Source organism: Budorcas taxicolor, chromosome 20 (genome assembly GCF_023091745.1).
Source record: "Budorcas taxicolor isolate Tak-1 chromosome 20, Takin1.1, whole genome shotgun sequence".
Taxonomy (NCBI): Eukaryota; Metazoa; Chordata; class Mammalia; order Artiodactyla; family Bovidae; genus Budorcas; species Budorcas taxicolor.
The window spans coordinates 17,869,021-17,891,363 of record NC_068929.1 but is presented as its reverse complement, the minus strand read 5'-3'; the positions used below and the strand labels follow the sequence as shown (position 1 = coordinate 17,891,363).

General features: G+C 38.3%; 1 protein-coding gene across 1 annotated transcript in view; it reads right to left on the bottom strand.

Moving 5' to 3' along the window:
• ADAMTS6 (ADAM metallopeptidase with thrombospondin type 1 motif 6) overlaps positions 1 to 22,343 on the bottom strand; it is a 275,958-nt gene that overhangs the window by 5,436 nt on the left and 248,179 nt on the right. Inside the window, exons 21-23 of the mRNA XM_052659189.1 lie at positions 20,941 to 21,145; positions 11,150 to 11,326; positions 8,139 to 8,295 (exon numbers count right to left, since the gene is read on the bottom strand). Of these exons, the coding sequence (XP_052515149.1) occupies positions 8,139 to 8,295; positions 11,150 to 11,326; positions 20,941 to 21,145 (539 nt within the window). The remainder of the gene's footprint in view (positions 1 to 8,138; positions 8,296 to 11,149; positions 11,327 to 20,940; positions 21,146 to 22,343) is intronic.

Genomic DNA, 22,343 nt, shown 5'->3' with positions numbered 1-22,343 from the left:
ATAGCCCAGCTGGAATCCCATCACCTCCACTAGCTTTTTCATAGTGATGCCTAGGGACTACCTACACTGGAAAAACTGGTCTTCAGAGAGGTGAAAACCTGCTCATCAAAGAAGATCAACCAATGACCAGTCTTTCATTCTTTGTCTTTTAAGTCTATGAGAGATTAATCTAGTAATGATAACACTAAAAATAATTTATCAAGTGCTTCCTTTATGCCAGATATTGACTTAGGCAGTTTTACATATTTATATATATTTAATCATTTTAAGTGAGCATCCCTGATGGGTCAGTGGTAAAGAATCCACTTGCCAATGCAGGAGATGTGGGTTCGATCCCTGGGTGGGGAAGATCCCCTGGAGAAAGAAATGGTAATCCACTCCAGTATTCTTGCCTGGCAAATCCCATGTACAGAAGAGCTTGGTGGACTAGAGTCCGTGGGGTCGCAAAAGGGTCAGACATGACTTAGCGACTAAACAACAATCATTTTAAGTAAATAAACTGTCAACTTTACACAGATGGAAAATCTGAGGCTCAAAAAGGCTACATACAAAACTCATTCTGTGTCACACAGCTGGTTGGTCTAAGCAGTGGGACCAGAACTCAGGTTTGTCTGATTCCAAAACCACTCTATTTGGCAGCATTCTTCTCATCTTAATGCAAAAGAGTTTCTGCCTGTCAGTACTTATTCTTGGCTGATAACCCTGATAAGTCAATCTTTGGGGACATCATTATTAGGAGGTCTGCTCTGCCATCCAAGAGAAGGGGTAAATATTTTTAAATAAACAATGACAAATATGTTTTGACTGGATTTCTGAATGATCCTCATTTGGCATTGATTTCTAGCTAATATCTAAAATATCTAAAAATTGGTTTCTCTATACCCAAGTAATACATAATCTGCACATAAACAATTATACTAGGAAAGCTACTGAAAGGAATCCTTTTTTTAAGGTAGAATCTTTTTGTAATATAATCTCTTTGTAGTTGATCTACTTTGAAAGTCTGGTCTTTACTATCATGTTTTCTTCATGCAGATACACTTATATCTACTGCTTTTAAAGCAGTGAATCTGAGCTAGCAGGTCAAAGATTTTAAGATGACAGAGTCTGATATTTTTCTTCTACTATCTTCATGTACCAGCTAAGCACTCTCTGGGGAGGAGAATGAGAAGACACTCTTCTTTTTTCTTCTGAGGCTATTAGAAGGGTGAGAGGTCCTTTTAGTGTGGTTTCTGGGACATATTTTGTGAACCTAACTAGTCTCTCCTTTTTTTACATCTCCTCTCACCTCCCTGCCCAAAAATAAAGTTTCACTTTACCCATGGTGAGAGATTTCTGGAGGGACAATTTATGGACTATTTCTAAATTCTTCTCAGAGAGACTTCGGGATATATCAAGGGCTGAAAGCCAGCTTCTAGGCCTCATGATATGAATTAGACCCACTATTAGAATCTTAAGTAACATGCCAGGTATGCTGGAGTGGGTCTCACTGGTAATCTGGGTTCTGGTAGAGTTGAACAATAAAATTAGACAACCTGTTTCATAGGCAACACATGAGTTTACTTATCATTGATGTGCCAATAGTTTTTCCCCAGGTACTTTACATTAATCTTTCAAAACTCTGACCTAAAAGATATGATTTTGAACTAGTCACACTGAACATAAGCTTACGAATTTAGGATGCAAAAGGATTGAGATTCATTATGACTTTGATGGCTTGACTTAACCCAAGGAGTATAAAAGCAACTCCTGAAATGCAGTGTTCCTATATTTATTTCATAAAACACTGCCAAGCCTGCCTAAATCAGGCTTAAGTTCTATTAATGGAGGAGTTGGGATACATATGACATATTCTTCCATGACCAAGTTGGACCATTCAGGACTTTTCTCTGGAGAATGCATGTTCTCTGTGCCTATAAGTTCTTGATGAAATTCAGAGGGAGAACACAATAAGCAGAGCTATGATTCTCATCTAAGGGTCTATCCTTTGGATTACAAAAGTAAAACCAGCTGTACTTTTGTCAAAGAGCCCATGGAGATGCAGAGCCTGGTGAGAAGAGAAAGGCAAAGGCTACGCATGTACATGTATGGTGCAGGAGTTAGGAGTAGGGGATGTGAAATCAGAATACTTTTCCTGACGAAACTATATTTGAGTCCTTGGTATTTTACATATTCAACTGGAAAAGGATGCAATAACATGTTTTACTTGGGAATTTGATAGCATTCATTGCAGTGGGAACAGTCCACTGACTTTTACTAGTAAAGCAAGGTAATATCAACTATGGGACTTCATTTTGAGTCCACCTTACCATGGACTAAGCCATTTCTTTCTCTCTTTATTTCTTGGTTTCTTCTTACCCAGTCTTATTCTCTGGATGCCACCCACAGTCAACTTGAGGTGCTTTGATCCAATACAAATCCAGGGTTCCCTCCAAACTAGACAGCAGGAATGTGACCCTGAATGTTATGGTGGATTATGAGCTCTTTAAAATGGCAACAAAACCGTCTGGTCTTCCTCACCTGCATGAACTCAAAGTCCAAATGACCTTCACCATTCATTCCTTTCATTGATTTTAATATATCAGATGCCACCTTAAAACCCAAATTCAGTAGCTGTTTTGTTCCATGGATCTCAGGAGATTGCTGGAGCTGCTTAGGCAGCTCAGAGTCATTTACTTAAGGGAGACTGAGACCCGCCAAAGGCACCGTTAGACAGCCTGGTCTGGTAAACCAATGTACACTAACCACACCTTTCCTGCTCACCTTTCCACACCATGAATCATTACCTGGCAGCAATATATACTAGATGACAGAGTGCTTTGTGCAATTGAGAAGCTGAAAAGACTCACCATGTAAACTACAAGGGAATCTGAAACTGCATAAAGGTGAATAAAATGGCATTTGGGATAGAATTTCAGGTGAGCTTGAGTAGGCTAGTCTCAGCTGCTAGATGCAGTTTAAAAAAGTACTCTGAGTAGTATTTCAAATGCAGTGATACCCAGTGTGTCTATAATTCACTCTTAGCAGCAATGTGGTGTTACCCTCATCAGTGGCAGTCTGTCAAAATCAGGCCTATAATGCCTTTACTCTTAGCTGAAGGTTTTTAGGAATAAAAAGCTAAAGCAGATGTTAAATGTGGTAAATTGTATCTTCCTTCTTCTTCCTAGCTCCCGCTCACCATTTACTTTAAATTTTTTGATGCTCCACTTCTGATTCTCTTTCTCTTACTATCCTTTGTTGCCTTAACCTTCCTCCATTTCTTCAATCTCTCCATTGTTTATTTTTATTTTTTAAAACTTTATTCAAATTCCATTATTTTATTATGGCTTTGGGGGACTAATGTGCTTAATTTCCATATAGATGCCTAAATTCCTTATCATGATTAATAGTATCTAGTTCCCTAAATCTGACACTTGAGAGTCATATGTAATACTTCCACAACATATTCTCATTCCTATGTCCAATGGTTCATCAAGGTCTTTTTCTTCTCCTTTCTATTTTGTCTCTCTTTTTTTTTTTTTCAATTCATTACCCTCTTTTTTTGTTACTTTTTTTACTTGAAGGATAATTGCTTTACAGAATTTTGTGGTTTTCTGTCATACATCAACAAGAATCAGCCATAGGTACACACATGTCCCATCCCTCCTGAACCTCCCTCCCATCTCCCTCACCATTCCAGCCTTCTAGATTGTCACCATTGCCCTCTTTTTGATCCTTACCATATCTGTTTGAGTTCAAGCCTTCATCATCTCTAGCCTGAGCTCTTAGCACAACTTTGTAACTCTTCTCCCACACACGGCTATCTTCCCTCTGCCCCTTTATACACTTGCCAGCCTAAGTATGTCACTCCCCAATTTCCTTCACTTGTTCCCAGAACTGGTAGATAGAGTCTTACCTTCCTTCCACTGCATCCAGGAACCCCCCAAACCAAGTCCCTGTCTCTTTCTTTGCAGCCTCATTTCCACTGCTTGCTCATCTGCCTCCCTCTGCAGCCATACTGAATTATGTTTGACTCCACAGCTCTGTGACTGCACACACTCACCTTCTGCCAGGAATGCCCAGCATCTCAACATCTTCTCGGCCAACTATTCCACCTTCCAGTGCCTTGCCCAGTGATGCTTCTGCTGATACCTCCTTCCTCTGTGTACTCATGGGAGCTTCTGTCTACCCCTATTACAGTACTGGCCATATGGTAAAAACTATTTGTTTGCATGCTGTCACCCCTACTAAACAGTGCTTCCTTTGAAGATAGGAATCTTTTGTAGTCTCAGTGGCTGGCACATGGTAGGCATGTTTGCAAATTAAATGAATTTATTGGTTGGATGCCTGGAAAGCACATTATTTAAACACCATCACTTGACAAATGGACAGATAAGATTTCTATGTGACAAGGCAAGTTCAGTAAAATGTTAATGGTAGAATCTAGATGGTGGATATTCATTATAAACTTCTTTCAACTTTGCTGTATGTTTGAAAGTTTTTATTATTTTAAAATAAGATACCAGGAGGAGAACCATCTCCTAAACTTCAGTAGTTGAAATAATAATCAAGATTCTATCAGTGGTTCATGTTACCCATAGAGATCCCACTGAAAGATGGTCTTTTAGTTCCCAACAGATCTTCCTCAGTCCTACTCTGTCTTGCTTGGAGTAGAGACGATCTAGCTTCTCAGTTCAGTTTGGTTCAGTCGCTCAGTCGTGTCCGACTCTTTGCGACCACATGAATCGCAGCACGCCAGGCCTCCCTGTCCATCACCAACTCCTGGATTCACTCAGACTCACGTCCATCGAGTCAGTGATGCCATCCAGCCATCTCATCCTCTGTCGTCCCCTTCTCCTCCTGCCCCCAAGCCCTCCCAGCATCAGAGTCTTTTCCAGTGAGTCAACTCTTCGCATGAGGTAGCCAAAGTACTGGAATTTCAGCTTTAGCATCATTCCTTCCAAAGTAACCCCTTTTCCAAGAAACAAGGGAACCTGACTCTGGTAGAAAAAAGCATCCTCTTTTACCTCCTGCGTTAACCAGAACTTGACCTGGTTAACCTTCCCCCACAACTGGACCTTCCTCCCAGTTTCCCCTTTGTAAGAGCTACTTCCTCTCTCCTTGATCTGATTTCCAGAAACTGTATCAGGTCACGCTCATATTACTTACATGTAAGAGCCTTTTCTCTTTTGAAATCCATATTATCTGCCCATTTCATACCTCTATGGATGACAAGTTATGACTTAAATCAACTGTTTCATCTGTATTTTTCCAACTACAACTGGCTCACAGACCACTTAGTCTATGAAGCTTGCCTTGATCCAAACATTAAAGTTTTTAGTCACTTATGTGAGCACTCTTAGCATTTGTGTAAATGGCTCCACATAACACATTCCATCTTGCTTTTTTTTTTTTTTAAAGAAGTATCTTCCCTGTAAGACTATGAACTTACAAGAGTATTTGAATTTCCATAATAAATGGCAGAGGCTGGCCACAGCAAGCATTCAATAAGTAGCTTCTCATGGAATGAACAGATAGTTTCAGACATTTTAATATACTCAATATATATATGCTATTGGGAAGCTAAGGAGAACACAAAACAAGTTATGACAGCTATATTATTTCTACTTTAATTCCAATTTTATCCTGTCTTAAATGAGTCAACAGCTTTAAGGAGTAACAATTCTAAGATTAGTCATACTTAGCAGGATTAATAATTTCCTTTACTGAGAAAGCTAAAAATATTGTCCTAACTGCATACTTCAGATTATGGTGATCAAAAGGTGATTTGGCCAGACAGAAATAACTATGAAGTATTTTTCCAAATAATCCAAGAAATATCAGATTAAATCTATCCATTTTAAGAGAATCTTTTTAAGGCAGAAATAAGTACAGTTGCAAAAGATATTCTGCTCACTATAAAAACAGCCTTACATCTCCAGCTGCAAAGTTTATGTATGATAATTATCCACTGTAGAGAACTGTTTGGAGAAATTACTAAAATGGCCTAAAATAAAGTTATAAATATAACTTCAACATACATTATTGTGGGCATGTCAAAAAGCCAGGTCTTTCAACAATTATTAAGCCTTAATCCTTTGACAGTCATGCCAGAAGTCTCTGTACTTGATAATCAGAAGCTCTGTTTTCATGTTAAAATTCTTGATTTTAAGAGTAAATTACAAACAGCATATAAATGTAGTTGAAAATGATATGCCCCAGGGCTCTTCCAAATCTTTGTTCAAATCCTGGTTCTTCTACATCCTACTTTTGTAATGTGGGTAAGTCACTCTCTCTGTGTGTTAGTTTCCTCATCAGTAATACCAACTTTCAAAAGGTTGTTATCATGATTATATAATACATATAGATATTTATGTACATGAGATATATATAATGGATAATAAATATAAAGGGCCTAACATAATACCCAACCTACTTTACTATGATAGTTATATCCTCTCTTCTACCTTAATATTTTATCTTGCAACTCTGAAAAACAGACCCCCAAACCCAAATGAACTGACTGATTGCCAATAATTTACAATAGATGAAGATTTGTTTGCTGCAAGGCTTAAAGAAATCTTTAAATTTCATATCATTTAAGGTAAGTAGTTTTGCTATGAAAAGTACTTCTGTTTGTCATAGATTTTTAAGCCCTTGTCAAGAAAAGGAAAGCTAGATTTATAGACTATCCCTTACCAAAGGGAAAAAAGGAGATGGCATTACAGCCAGAGATTCTGCAAATTAAAATTGTGATTTTTAATTAATGTAGGGTAAAGCTATACTTCTTTGCAACAGTAAACTATATAGTAAGCATACTGTATCGAGCCACTAGGGAGGTTCTTAGTAGCTCAGATGGTAAAGAGTCTGCCTGCAATGCAGAAGACCCGGGTTTGATCCCTGGGTTGGGAAGATCCCCTAGAGAAGGAAATGGCACCCCACTCTGGTATCCTTGCCTAGATAATTCCATGGACAGAGGAGCCTGGAGGGCTACAGTCCATGAGGTCACAGAGTCGGACACAACTGAGTGACTAACACACTTTTCATACTGCTCAGATATAAGAAATGGGCCACTTGCAAAGATGCAAGTTTTCTGTATCTTGTCATGCAAGATGCTTGCTCTTCCTAAAATGAAAGTCCTCATGGAAATATTGAAAAATAAGATTAAAAAATGTCCCTCAAACTAGATAGATTTTATCAAAAGGTACAATCTCTTTTTAATAGATTAATTACCATTTCATTTTCATTTGATAAATATTAACAAATTATAGTCAGCAGAGCTCTTTATCTTTTTGTTTTTTTAAGTAGAGTCCTATAGCTGGGTTTCTGACATAATTAAAATTCATGGCTTCAGATATTTATATATGAGAAGGCAGTATGAACTTCCTGACTATGCCACAGTTGTCTCTGTACTTTCCAGTTTCTGTGATAGTGCCTTGCAAATAGTAGCATTCAGGAGATTTCAAATGGATGCTTGATTGAATAAACAAAGTACATTCATTTAAATATAATATAAGAAAATTCAGAATTTGGATGGGTATCTGCTGTTAATACAGAGACTTCCCCATATGTAACAGAAAATTTTCAGAGTCTGAAGACATTGTCCTCCTATATAAGCAGCTTTACACTAACATTTTTTTATTTTTCTTCAATGAGAAAATTAGTATTTGAAACCTAAGAAGTTCCAAACATATGATTTCATTATATCTGTAACAAGCATGGATTTTAACCTTTCCAATAGCAGAAATCCACTGTTACAGCCAAAAAGAAACAGAAGTTTTCACTTTCAAGCTTGGTTCATTAGAAATCATCTCTATCTTTCTAGCACAAGTCAAACATAAAATGCTAGGTTGGACAGAACCTTAGAAATTATCTCCATTCCAGTCTTTCATTGTATAGATAAGTAAACTTAGCTCCAGAAATGTTAAGTGACTTAAAAAGGTCATACAGTTAGTGAAAGAGTCTGGAAAAAAACAACAACAACAACTTAGGTTTCCTGATTATATATCCAGTACATGTGTAGCTTTCACAAATGCTGTATGAAAACACACTACAACAGTGGTTTTCTGGGGCTCTTTGAACCCTGTAAATCAATACAGTTGAATCACTAGAGATTACAGCCCCCTTACCACCTGTACGGGAGGTACTGGGGAACTTACCTTCAGTACTGGAAATGGGCGTACTGTCACATTTGCTTTCACACTGCTGCATTGATGGAGGTCGACTAGTTTCTGGACAGTCACTTGATGCCTGTCCAGTGTAGGAAAGACACTGCACAGTCCGCATTTGCTGTCCAAGGCCACACTGAGCAGAACACTAAAGCAAAAGACAAGGAGAAACAAAATACTGTTCTCAACAATTTTCAGGAGATAAAATAGATACTGTCATTTCAAATACTATAGATATTAGCTTTTAAAGCTCATATGTAGTTAATCTTAGAGAGGTATATGATTAAATCATTCTATTACAGCATTGGTTAAGAAACTCAAGGATCGTGTCATTACCCTAGAATATAGAAGTAATATAGTTTCCAGAAGACAACAGACAGAGATTTCTTGGGCTCTGATTCCAACGGTGCCAAGCAGTGCCAGTGAAGTTAAACAAGAGTATAATGAGAAAATACCTGTGAAGAAGTAAAATAGGCAGAGATTCTAGGGCTGGGACATCACTATTACTCCCTATTTATTAAAGACTCGTGGGAAGACAACTCGGTGGTCTACTGGAGTGCTCTGAATCTGATTAAAATATTAGTTCAGTCTAACAGCAGTGACCATTGTGGGCCCTGGTGATGAGACCAATTTGAAAAAAAAAAAAAAAAGACATTAAATAAGTACCTTGAGTTTTGTAAAGTATGCAGATCTGAGACAAATCTGAGAAGAGGTCTGTAGGTAGCCAGTTAGCATGTCTCCCTTTCCTTCTTCATCTACCTGGGATTCAGTTACTTTAGAACTGAAATGCTCTCTGGGCCTGATCACCTATCCTGGCTGAAGAGTGAAGCTGTGGTCTATTTTCAGGGCCTGCCACTCAGAATACTGCAAAGGTAAGATTTGGGATCAAGGAGATGAGGAGCTACTTGTGGAAAGATAGGTGATGGTGATATTTACAAGGTAAATAGACCAAGGCCCTGCTGAATTTGCAAAAACTCTCAAGGCACTTATAGGACTTGCCAGGATATTCACAGATACTTTTATTTTTAACTTTCTAAATACAGAATGATGAATAAATGCACCATAAAGATGTAATAAAGCATCTTTGAAAGGTATTTTCACTGATTAATTTCAATTTTAGGAAACTGAATTGAAAGTATACAGGAGAAGAAAAGGACTTGACAACATTTAAAAGAATAAGAACAGGGAAATTTGGTGAAATTATCAACATGAAGAAACTTCTACATGACCTTTATATAACAGTACATTGCAACAAAGAATATATAAGAAAGGAAATTCCTACCTAATTTAAATAAAAATCAAAAGAGTATGTCTGCACTGATTCTTTAATAGCAGAATATCAATTATAAATTGTGAAACTATCACATGTCTACAGATAAACACTTAACTGCATTCGATTCTTACTTAAGCTTGTGATGCATATTCCACTTGAGCACTTTGTAAATTAAACTAAATATCATTATATGAAAGAACATTATTAATTACTTGTTAAAAAAAGTGAAGTGAACTCGCTCATTCATGACCGACTCTTTGCAACCCCGTGGACTGTAGCCTGCCAGGCTTCTCTGTCCATGGGATTCTCCAGGCAAGAATACTGGAGTGGGTTGCCATTTCCTTCTCCAGGGGATCTTCCCAACCCAGAGATCAAACCTGGGTCTCCCGCATGGCAGGCAGATGCTTTATCCTCTGAGCCACCAGGGAACACAATTACTTGTTAGACAAATGCAAATGTTAATTATTTTATGGTCGTACGCTTTTATTTCCCCACAGGGCTGAGCATAGACCAAGAATATTTATTTGCCTTAACAGAGACTGAAAATCTTTGCCCACTCCCCAAAGAGGTCTGTAGATATAGCTACACCCTAGCGATAATGCATTTTGGCCACAGTTTTGGTAATTCTATGAAATGCCATTCCTACTAAGTAATGGCAGGCCCAGAGCACAGACAAAATCATGCTGGTGTAGTTATATGCCACTATGATTTACCTGGGCTCTCAGATATTAGAAAATAACTAGCTACAAGGTTAATTGTAAAACCACAGGAAAAGGGCATTGATTCACTAGAAATTTACTTTCTGGAGCATTATTTTTTAATATAACCTAAATGGGTTTCCTTTTCAACTTTCAAAAGAACAATATTTAATTTTCTTTCTATTCAAATAAATCAATTTGCTTTCAAAGGATTAAAGGGGACCTTCAGCAAGATAACATAATTTAAAACTGAGAAAGAAAAAAATAGGAATTGGAAGATAAAATATAAATGAATCCAATCAATATAAAAATACAGGGACTTCCCTGGTAGTACAGTGGATAGGACTCTGCCTGCCAGTACAGAGGACATGGGTTCGATTCCTGGTCCAGGAAGATCCCACAAGCTGTGGAGCAACTAAGCTCATGTGCCACAACTACTGAGCCCGAGTGCTACAACTACCGAAGCCTTCATGCCTGGAGCCTATGCTGTGCAACGAGAGAAGCCACAGCAGTGAGAAGCCCTTGCACCAAAATGAAGAGTAGCAGCTGCTCACCCCAACTAAAGAAAGGCTGCACACAGCAATGAAGACCCAGCGCAGCCATTAAAAAAAAAAAAGATAAAACCTAATTAAGATCCTGACATGTTTTCTGTGAGGTTAAGAGGATTCATTTTCTTAGTGTGAAAATTAAGAAAATGGTGTTAACTGATTTGTTCTTGAAATAGTTGAGAGTTGGCAGCAGAAGCCAAAGTTCTGGTAGCTTCTTCAAATCTCTAGTCATCTAGATGATTTCTCTTTAAGTTAAAATCTTAGAATCCAAGAAGCAGGTGAACATGGGAAGTGTGCAGGCGGGAGGAACACGGCTCGGTGTCTGCACGTGACTGCTGCCGCCTGCGCGCTTTTCACATTCCCATCTCATCCCTAGGTCTGTGTGTTGCTGCTCGTGTCGTGAGCCCCTGTAATGACCCAATCAGGAACTTCAAGTGTCTCACAGTGCTGCTTCAGCAGGGGCCCACAGTCCAACCACCTTACCTGGCCCCAGTCTCCTGCCACCCAGCGAGGAGGAGGGCAGCGGCCCAAACTGCAGCGGATGCGGACAGGGGGTTTGCTCTCCTCAGAACACTGTGTTGCTGGGAATGTTTTAGAAAGGTCACTGCTCTTGCACAGAACAATACGATGCTTGAATCCTGGACCACATTTGGGAGTGCACTGTAAATAAAACAAATATTAATGAATAACGATAGTCTAAAGATGGAGAAAAATTTGAGGAAAATCTTTCTCCAACTAAATGTGTATTTGAGTAAACAACATACACATGTACTAAATCTTAAGCAAAGTCTTAACAGATATGAAAATTCCTTAAGTTTTTAAATAGAAGAACTTCTATCTTTTGCCCTAAGGTCTTTAAGAGCTAAATCCAGAGTTTGCTTTTCTTGGCAGCTTATCTTCTTTTATTGTGTGTAGGTTTATTCCTTTTGACTCTTCCCTATCCTTGGCCATATTCAGTTGTGGTAAGATGCTATGGATTTTTGGAATGTGGAATTCTTGGTTTCTTTTGAGAGTCCCCTGGACTGCAAGGAGATCCAACCAGTCCATCCTAAAGGAGATTAATCCTGAGTGTTCACTGGAAGGAATGATGTTGAAGCTGAAACTCCAATACTTTGGCCACCTGATCCAAAGAACTGACTCACTGGAAAAGACCCTGATGCTGGGAAAGACTGAAGGTAGGAGAAGGGGACAATAGAGGATGAGATGGTTGGATGGCATCACCGACTCAATGGACATGGGTTTGGGTTGGTGATGGACAGGGAGGCCTGGTGTGCTGCAGTCCATGGGGTCGCAAAGAGTCGGACACAACTGAGCAACTGAACTGAACTGAGGTGTAGTCTTCTCAAAAAAATTCTTATGGGTACTAGCAGGCGATGAGAAATTACCTTTGTGAAGCAAGCTAAGGTTTGATTCAGATGTGTACAGGTGGCCCTCAGTATCAGCAGGGAACAATTTCAGGACCCTGGAGGACACCAAAACCTGTTGATCAAGTTCCTTGTATAAAATGACACAGTATTTGCATATAACCTACACAGATCCTCCTGTGAACTTTAGATCATCTTTAAATCACGTATGATACCTAATACAATATAAACACTATGCAAATAGGTGCCAGTGTGGCAAATTCACGTTTTACTTTTTGGAACTTTCTGGAATTTTTTTCCAAAATATTTTTGATCTTCAGTTGGTTGAATCTGTGGATGTGGAACCTGGAGATATAGCAGGCTAAATGCACTCTTAGTATGCAGTAGCCAAGAATACATGATCACAGATAAAGATTTATTGCACAGAGAATCTCTGGATTCTTCCTTGTCCATCAGTTAAACATAATGAATTTGATGATTCTTTAGTTGGACCAGTAAGCTCTTCACACTGAGGAAAAGATCCTTCTTCCTGTCACAAAGTCTATTATTTACCTTTTTGAAGTTAATTGGAGTGCTCTAGAGTTACTGTTCAGGAGTTACCTACTCAACATGGTGGCTGACTGAAGTCCTCCAGCTTTCTCCCCTGAATATCTGAGCCTTTCCTTAAAATCTGTACTTCTCAGTGAAGTGAGACCCTTACCCACAATATTTTGAAGCCCTGTTTCTACGTCTTTCATTCAAAAACTACTACCAAATTTCCTATAGGAACTACACTAGAGTATAGTGTAGTGTAGACTGTAGGGGGAGGGGAGACCTAAGAATGAAAAACTCTGTATCTCAAGCAGCTCATGGTTTTAATGCAGGAGATAGACAAGTGAACATAATAAGTAACATTACAGAGAATGTAAGAATATATAAATTCTTGTGCTCCTAGTCATCATCTGCCTATTTTATGATTATGAATTCATATGCCCTCTCATTTCTATCAGACTATAAGCTTAAAATTATTTCATTTCTGCTTCATCTTCATATACATCCTCACCCCATCCTCAGGATCCAACAGAGGACTTTGAGAATGCACTCAATAAAGATATTTGGAAATATCTTCAGAATATAAATATATTTGGAAAGATGATGGTTTTGATTTATTTTTAGGTAAATCAAGACCTACTAGCTGTGGGCTGGGAACGTCTTAAGGAACAATGTACACTCCCCTGAGTGGCTTTGCCAGGGGCAATCTTGAACTGGTGACATGTCACAGAGAGAAAGAAAAATAATACAATTTTTTCATGTGTAAATCAAGGACCCACGAACACTCTTCATCACAATGAATGTAGTAACAGAGTGCATTTCCTCTAACTTAGAAAACATTTAATTAAGATACAGTTGAAGGAGAATAACATCCAGTTTTTTCCAATATGGTTCCAGAAAAGGCTTTAGTTAGGGATTTAGAGGTCAAGAGAGAAATTCCTGATCCCTGTTATTATGTTTTACAGCCAAGTCAACATCCTTCTTTCCAGCTGCAGCTTCATTCTACCCACATAATCAATCACTAGGTTCTATTAACTGAAGTCCTAAACCTCTCTCACATCTGTTGATTTCTCTCTGTCTCCACTGCCACGAACCCTCCTACCAACAAACATCATTTCTTGCATGTAATGTTGCAATGACTTTCTAACAGGTCTCCTGTTTCTTGCTCTTGTCTTACTTCAATCCACTCTCTAAAGTACATATCTGATTATGTTCTATTTTGATTTTTTTTAAAAATCCTACATAAACTCAAACTCTTTAAATATGCTTACTATACACTGATAGGAAGGCTCTGCTTACCTTTCCAGATTCACTTCAATAGGCATAAAGCTAATGCTGCTGCTGCTACTTCTATGACTCTGTGTGTGTGTGTGTGTGTGTGTGTATTCAGTTGTGTCAGACTCTTTGTAACCTCATGGACTGCAGCTTGTGAGGCTCTTCTGTCCATGGAAGTTTTCAGGCAATGATACTGGAGTGGGTTGCCATTTCCTACTCCAAGGGAATCTTCCTGACCCAGGGATCAAACCTGAGTCTCCTTCATCTCCTGCATTGGCAGGCGGTTTCTTTACCACTAAGCCACATGGGGAGACTTACTCCTATGACTACCGCTGCTATTAATAACTAATTATGATAGCAGCCGCCATTTAATAAATAATCTAGATATCAATGGCTTCCCTAGAAGCTCAGCTGGTAAAGAATTTGATTGCAATGCAGGAGACCCCAGTTCAATTCCTGGGTTGGGAAGATCTGCTGGAGAAGGGATAGGCATCAAGTGCTATGCTAAGTGCTGTAATTCACAAAGCTCTCACAAAAATCCTATGAGATGACAATTATGTTTAAAGGAAGAAACAACCTTAGGGTAAGTGGTTGGTACAAAGACATGCAGCGATTAAATGGCAGACCTAATGTTAACACCTACTGAGTGTTTCCTGGATGTCAGACCCTACATGATGAACTTTGTATATATTATCTCATTTAATCCTCACCACAACCATGTTACTTTATATTTCAAGAAACTAAGACATGTGACAGTATCTTGCAATCATGCATTCTACAGAATGAATAGAACCTTGATTTGAGTCTCTTGAGCTTGCCCCCCTTGTGTTTGGTCCTCTTGACTTCACACAAGTTTCTTCTACCATTTATCAGTGTTAGAAGACACAGCTTTAGAGAATTTCTGTCACTCTCTTAATGTTTAATATTATTATTGTTAATGATAATCCTACTGCTTTATATTCCACTAGAGTTTCACAGTTCACAAAATACGTTCAATACATTATTCTCATATATATTTTTGAGCCTTTTACAGGAAGCTTAAACAACTTAATTGAGGTTAAACAGATAGCAAATGGTAGAACTGGAACTAAATTCTAAGGCTTCTGTTCTAATCCATATTTTAGCTCTTAGCCTTCATAGAAACAAAGTCTCATGAATACATAAGTATTAATTATTATAAAAATAAATGAGGTAAAATACAAAAGGATAGAGGGGTACTTCAGACTTTAGGGATATGAGCAGAGACATATAGGATGCATCAGGAATTCCAATTAGTATTTAGTATTCAGTTTAGTGTTCAGTAAATATTTTGAGGCTATGATTAATTTTCTATATTGGGAAAATTTATTGAAAAATGCACTCAAGCCTTTCTCTTTCTCTCTTCATATCTTAAAAGCATATGTATACATATTAAAGCCTCAGATAAAAGAATGTCTATATGGGTATAACTGAGTCATTCTGTTGTATAGCAGAGATCTGCACAAAACTGTTAATCAACGATATTTCAATTAAAAAGTAAAGTTAATTAAAGCCTGGGACATAAGTCTCTTGTTTATTCTAATATCTTTTTACAGTAGCAAGAAGCTTCTGCTCTTATTTGAACACTGTGGTGATATCTAGCAGTGTTCCCTAAGAACCTGTGCCAAAGTCCTGTTTACAATTAGGGGAAGCAGACAATGCAAAGACAGACGATTCATTCATTTGGGTTTGAGAAGTCCCCAGGGAACCAGAGACAAAACAAAACAAATGAGATTGATGACAATAGGGAGAAGAATAAAATGAGAAAGCAACACTGAAATTTATTAAGTGTTCTAAGCCCTCTGCATACCATAATCTACCTAATCTTCACAGAAACCTCACAAAGTGCTGTTTTCATACTCATTTTGTTAGTGGGAAGCTGAAGTATTGAGTAGTGCAGATAAATTCACATGGCAGTTCTGAAAAAGATAATGATCTGAAAGATAAGTAGAAATCCTCTGTGGGACAATGTGAAGTTATATGCAAAGCTTAACATACAACATCTTCTATTGAAACAAGAAATAATTTTAGAAAATTATAGCCCAAGCTCCACTAAGTAAGCCATGGATATTCTATCCTATAGCACTGGAAATAAAGAGATAATCAATTGGATTCTCAAAATAGTGAATGACTGAGAACTACATTAAGATTCAATGAATACAATGGCCCCAAGCCCTGAAGACCTAGCCATGAATATTACATGTCTATAGTCATCATCTCAACTCTTCTAGAGGGTGACTATAAAATTGTTTAAAAATTGCTTGTAAAAAATAATAAAGGCACAAGGATGTCACTTAGACTAGCTTTGATTTAAGTAGGGCTTCATCCTGCAAATTCTTCTGACCTTATGTCAGCGATGCTCAAGCAGAGACATCCCTCAGCTTGTTTTTATTGTTACTTTGTCCCTCTTCTTTATTTAAGCTGCATTTCATCTTCGCTTCTCTAGCCTTCTGATGAATAAAGATGTTTATCTGTCTGACAGCCTCAGTTTTATTTAGTTACCCCCAAAATAAGAAATCCTAGAAAATCAAGAGTAACCATGATTATGCATATGATTAGTAGGCAGTAAATTAATCATGAATGATTCAGAGCATTTTTTAGAGACAATATTAGTCTGTACTCATGTAAAGGGCGTATTTTTGTACATTTTTTGAGTATGCAGTAAAATTCATTAGAAATAATTAGAAACTGAATACTTAGTTCAGTAATAAAGTCATTTTTTAGACTAAAGTCTAGTTATAAATATCAAAATCCATTCAATTCATTCTTATAATAGCTGGGCGGAAGGTAATTCAGTGGAGAATGATTCTTTAGTAAACTTATTTCTATTTCTCCTTATTGCAGATAAATATCTATCTTTCCTCTTTTATTCATATAATCAGAATCTTACAATTATTTAAAATCTGATCAGACCATTTATTGTTTTGTTCTCATCTCAGTTGGATATAGATGGTGATTTTTACGAGAGATACATTTGTACTTCAGTTTAACATTTTACGATTAAGAAGCAAAAACACATTTTGCAGAAAAAATTTTGAAACCACACCAGGGAAAATAATCTGGCTCTCACTTACAAAGGATAGAAACATTAACATTTTGGGGTTAGACTGAAATCTCTCTGGATAAGAGGGTTTAATTTACTTAGTTATGGCACCAGAGTAGAACCTAGGAGTAAACACAGTGATAGTACAAGTATCTACTAAAACAAAGAATGACTTGGAGGTAGATTTTCCCCCACCCCCATCCTTCTGAAGTAATGCTACCTAAATGTAAACCCCATAAAGTCAATTGAGTATGATGCTAGTCATCTACTTGTCGAAGAATAAGTACAAAAAACAGACCTTTTTCAATGGGTACTCTGTGGAAGTCAAAAGAAACCATTCTTATACATCAAAAGAATGGCTAAGGATTGCTGGAGTCCATCCACAGTACACAGCAATGCCTTCAGAGTAACATGCCAAGAGAGGGCAAAAACAGAAAGCCATTTAAGTCCAACATAGCATGGGTGATCCCAGGAGTGAGGCTAGATTGTAGGAAATGGGAAAGCCATGGCTTCATTAGTTCCACAAAAGACTGCAGAAAAGTCATTTTCCACGAAGGTAATTTGGCTGAATTTTTTTTTTTTTTTTTTTGCCATAAGCATGGGGTGGGATTCACTGATGGGGAAAATGGTTCCTGGCTTTGCAACAATGGAAATTTTATGTGAGAGCAGCCGGCAAAGAAAAGAAAAAGGTCAGAGGGTACATTCCTCTTACTGCAACATGTTTTCACCAGTCGAACTTCACCCTTGTGATTAGCAGAGCTCAGACAGCTGATAGTTGGAAGTGGGAAGGGGGCAGAAAAAGGAGGAACGTTTTCATGGGTGTGTCAGAAAGATATTGTGTGAAACGATCTTTGCAAAAGTAAAGTGAAAGAGACTGACCACTGCCTGCTCTTCTGCTGGGACCCCCTTTTTTCATTAGTGGGAGATGTTACATTCCTCTGGGAAGATCAGGCTCCTTGTTCTCCATAGCTACTCAAACATTTTTTCACTTAATGTTATTTCCTTCTTCTTATTTTTAATTCATCTGGAGAAGAGGTAGGTTTTGTGGTAAAGGGAAGTGGAAGGGTGAGAGTATACCCTCTCCTTTGGAAAATACACAGGAGAGACTGAATGGGGCAAAAATCATCTCTCCTCCAGAACAAAAAGATCAACATGATGGTATTGATGATGTTCAACTAGAATCTTTGAGATGGTAATGGCAGGATTTCCTGACTCATGCTTACCCCAGAATAGTTTTCCTGCATTGCCTGTAGAGAGACAATAGCCCACTAAATTTTTTTGGTGGGAGTGAGGGTGGGGTGGGGGGGGGTGGGGTAAGGTGGGGGGGGGTGGGGTAAGGTGGGGGGGGTGGGGTAAGGTGGGGGGGGTGGGGTAAGGTGGGGGGGGTGGGGTAAGGTGGGGGGGGTGGGGTAAGGTGGGGGGGGTGGGGTAAGGTGGGGGGGGGTGGGGTAAGGTGGGGGGGGTGGGGTAAGGTGGGGGGGGTGGGGTAAGGTGGGGGGGGGTGGGGTAAGGTGGGGGGGGGTGGGGTAAGGTGGGGGGGGTGGGGTAAGGTGGGGGGGGTGGGGTAAGGTGGGGGGGGGTGGGGTAAGGTGGGGGGGGTGGCCAGTGATAGTCCCAACCTGTGTACTCCATGCCCTTGGCTCTACTTCTCTACCCTAAGCTTTGACTCAGCTATCTTAAAGAGATAGCAGACATGTGATTAGAAGTCCCCTTCACTTACATATATTTCTTCAGGCAGCTTCCAGGAGTGCCTAACAGCCTCATACAGCCATTTGAGCAAGTCACTTATAAGACTGGAGAGATGAGAATTGAAATGCTAAGAGTAGGGTAATCACAACCTACATGAGGTTGAATTAGGAAGAAAATCTTAAAATGGTATTTGAAATGGAAATATACAGTAGTTTACACAATGTATATTTTAAGGTGATAATATTTGGTGTTTTATGTTAAGATAAAAATATAATGACACAGAAAAATGTAGGTCCTGAGACCAATGTGAAGTGAGTCTGCACATGAGAAGGTTTTGCTGTTTTAGTGATTGGCAGAAGTTTTTTTCTAGTTTTTGTTTTTGAACTTGTCTGTTTTTCTCTACTTTTTGCAGAAGAATGATGTGGTATAAAGTTCTGTATTCAAGCCTGCTTTAACCTATCACTACTTTTTCAATCTTATCTTCCATTTATTCTTTAAAATAAATCCTTTCCTCCCACCCTACTTTCACCACATATTCTTTGTGTTTTTGTTCAGTTGTTTCTCTTATCAGGAATACTTCTCCAGTTTCTCAGTTCTCTTCCCTACTTCAGATTTTACACTCCTACAATATTCAGTTCAACTCTCATCAACTGAAAAGCCTTCTGATTCTATCCCAAGCTATTCTGACCTTCTTAGCTCTGAATTTCTGTATCACTTATACAATCCATCATTGTGTTAAACACAGTCTTATGTTATTCTCTAGTTGTTTCATAGATATTCCTTATTTTCCCAAGTTTATGAGATTCTTTTGAATTCTCCTTAGTCCCTATCCCAATAAGGTTAGAAAGCACCCAATTATACTTATTGAGTTGGCTTAAAACCCTTCAAACATTGCAGCCAATCATCAGGTCTCCCATTATGATTTTCCAGTAACAATGTTGCCATCATTATCAACAACTATTTATGAATTTCTTCAAGGATTTTGGGCACTGACTTGCAACTAAAACAACTACTAACATGTACAATTCTATAAAATGTCTCTTCTTTATCAATGGATTTTATCTTCCAAATGAATTTAGGAGTTAATCCACTCACTGTAGGTAACAGAAGAGTTTATACCTTTTCCATAACCACTGAGTGAATAATACCAGGAATATCTCTACATTTGATTGAAACACAAATAAAAGTTAGGTAGGCAGAATATAATTACTGAAGAAGGACTATGGCCTTAGGAAACTTGGGAGAACGCTCCCAACTTCTCCCAAAGATTCCACAGATAACCACAACTGGTCAGAATCTCCATTTCCATGTACCATCTTAAATACAGTCTCTCTTTCCACCCCAGCCCTCTAGCAAAATAAGGCTACTCAAGTAGTAAGATTCACAGGGAGAAAAGTTACATCCATAGGTTCCTAAAGAACAGTGTTTAATTATTTTTGTTTATTTTTTTCACAAACTTATGAGGTCTACAGGAAATACCTAAAGCAAGTACCACAATGTTTCCAGCAGGAAATGCATCCTGTTTTGCTAACTTAGAAAAATGATCTTTAGTTATATAGCCAGATACTCATCCTTTCTAACACTAAACAACATTTGAGAAAGATTCAGTTCCTCTTTAGGAAAAATAGAGGATGGTACAATATGTATATGTGTATGTCTCATGCAGAATGAAGAATCAATTAACTCTACCTCTTACCTCATTTTTCATAAGACCATTTCTCTGAGGGTTTGGGATTATATTTGACTTTTTACATGTATGCCAGAAAAACATTATCTTAGTCAAATCTTCCTCACTAATCATGTAAGTGGAGGTAATGATAAAATCTGAATTTGACTTTTTGATATGTTATAACCCTCAAATCCATATTTCTTCCACAGAAGCAATTAAAACATATATAGATATATAATATGTGATAATCAATTAACAAATTCATATGTAAGAGTTAATACAGTTAGGCTTGAACATTACTTTGAAAAAAAAGATAAACATATCACTTATTTTGAGCCTATAAATACTGTTCAATAATAGCAAAGAAAAAGGAAAAAAAAAAGAGAAAAATATACATAAGGTATATATATGTATATATACCTTAACTCACTATAATAGTCTCTCAAATTCACTTCAGGCTTGTTTTTAATCAAATTGATTACTAGTTTCTCATTGAGTTTCCTGACCCCCAAAACTTTTAGTTCCTGGCAAGCAGCAAAAAAAGTATAACATGGCCAAATTCACTGTTATGCAGTCCTTACTTGTTAAGTTCTAAGACGCTCACACGCTCAGGTGTCCTTAATATTAAATGCTTTGGTATTGATAGTTAAGACATCTCAAAACATACAGCCTCAGATTTCCTTACTTCTGACCAGTCCAAAGCCACCCACTGAGGGGGACACGACTGGTTGTTGCAGGGCTCTTTTTCAATAGGCCGGTGTGTTAAACAACCACTGTAGTCCAGTGTCTCCTCCTCAGAAGGTCCAATCTTCCTGATGCAGAGTACTGCCCTTGTGCGCATCCCACCATCACAAGTCTTGCTACATTCCAACCAGTCCCCAATGAACCACCTGCAGCAAGAAGTGAAAGAAACACAGAAAAGCATTCCCTCAGTGCAGCCAGAGATTTCAGCAGAGTGAAGGCACTGTATCAGTGGACTACCTCCTCTTCCCAGAAGAGCTAACATTTCAGTGTTTGTTGACGTGACAAATGACAAACAGAAGAACTGTTTCCATATACATATGGAAAAGATAAACCACTGTTAGCTGCTTTCTAGAGTATAGTGCATGGGCTTTGCAACAGGCAAACAGGTTCAAACAAGCAATGCATTATGTGTTTTTAAACTTTTTCTCCATTTTTTAAATTAATTTCTAAAATGAGGATAACAATACCAATCATGAGATTTTCATGAGGATTAAGCAAGGTAACATATGAAGCTCCAAGACACATGCTGGTAAATGTTAAAAACTGGCTCCTCATGGGAGGGAGAGAGTCCTGATCCATCGCATTAGCCAGTTTTGTGATATAGATGCGTCATTATGGCCAAATTCAAGCAATCACCCTGAACATAACTAAGAGAAGATATGCTAGTCACAGGGTCTCAGGAGCTTCTACCAACATCTGACACACAACAAACAAGACACAGAAGCCATTTTTATTATTATATTGAGAGAGGTTCTCCCTCAATTGAGTGTTTGGTGATAAAACCACCCGGCAGGAGCAAGGGATTTGTTTCCTGATTCCCAGAAATGTGCATCACGCTCTGCATGAGACACAAGTCTTTACTGTCCTTCTAGGGGCAGAGATGGCCCAGGTGTCCATTCAGAAGACATGGGAGTGCTGAAGACTCTGCAGTAGGAGTAGAGTCCTGAGCCAGGTCTGTGAAAACATGGAGATCCCTTGCTTTGACCTCCTTTACTCCTAAAAACAGCTTCTACAGAGCTAATGTGGGAAGAAACAGAAATGTCTCAATAAAAGGACATATCTTATATTTGTAGGTATACCATGCCTAAAGTCATCAATGAACTTCCATATACGCAATTTCAGGTGTCTGTTTGTGTCTGTGTCATATTTCTGCATGACTCACTCTTTGGGCACATTAATTGGTCCAAGGGTACTAACCACAATCCCAACCAAACCAAGAATTCAGCTTTAGAATTTTTACATCTAAACGTAAGCAAAAGGAATACTTTCCTTTCTGGTCACAAGGGTATATAAAGATATAAGAGCTGATGATGGCCATGTCCCTGTTAAGTGGAATTAACTGAT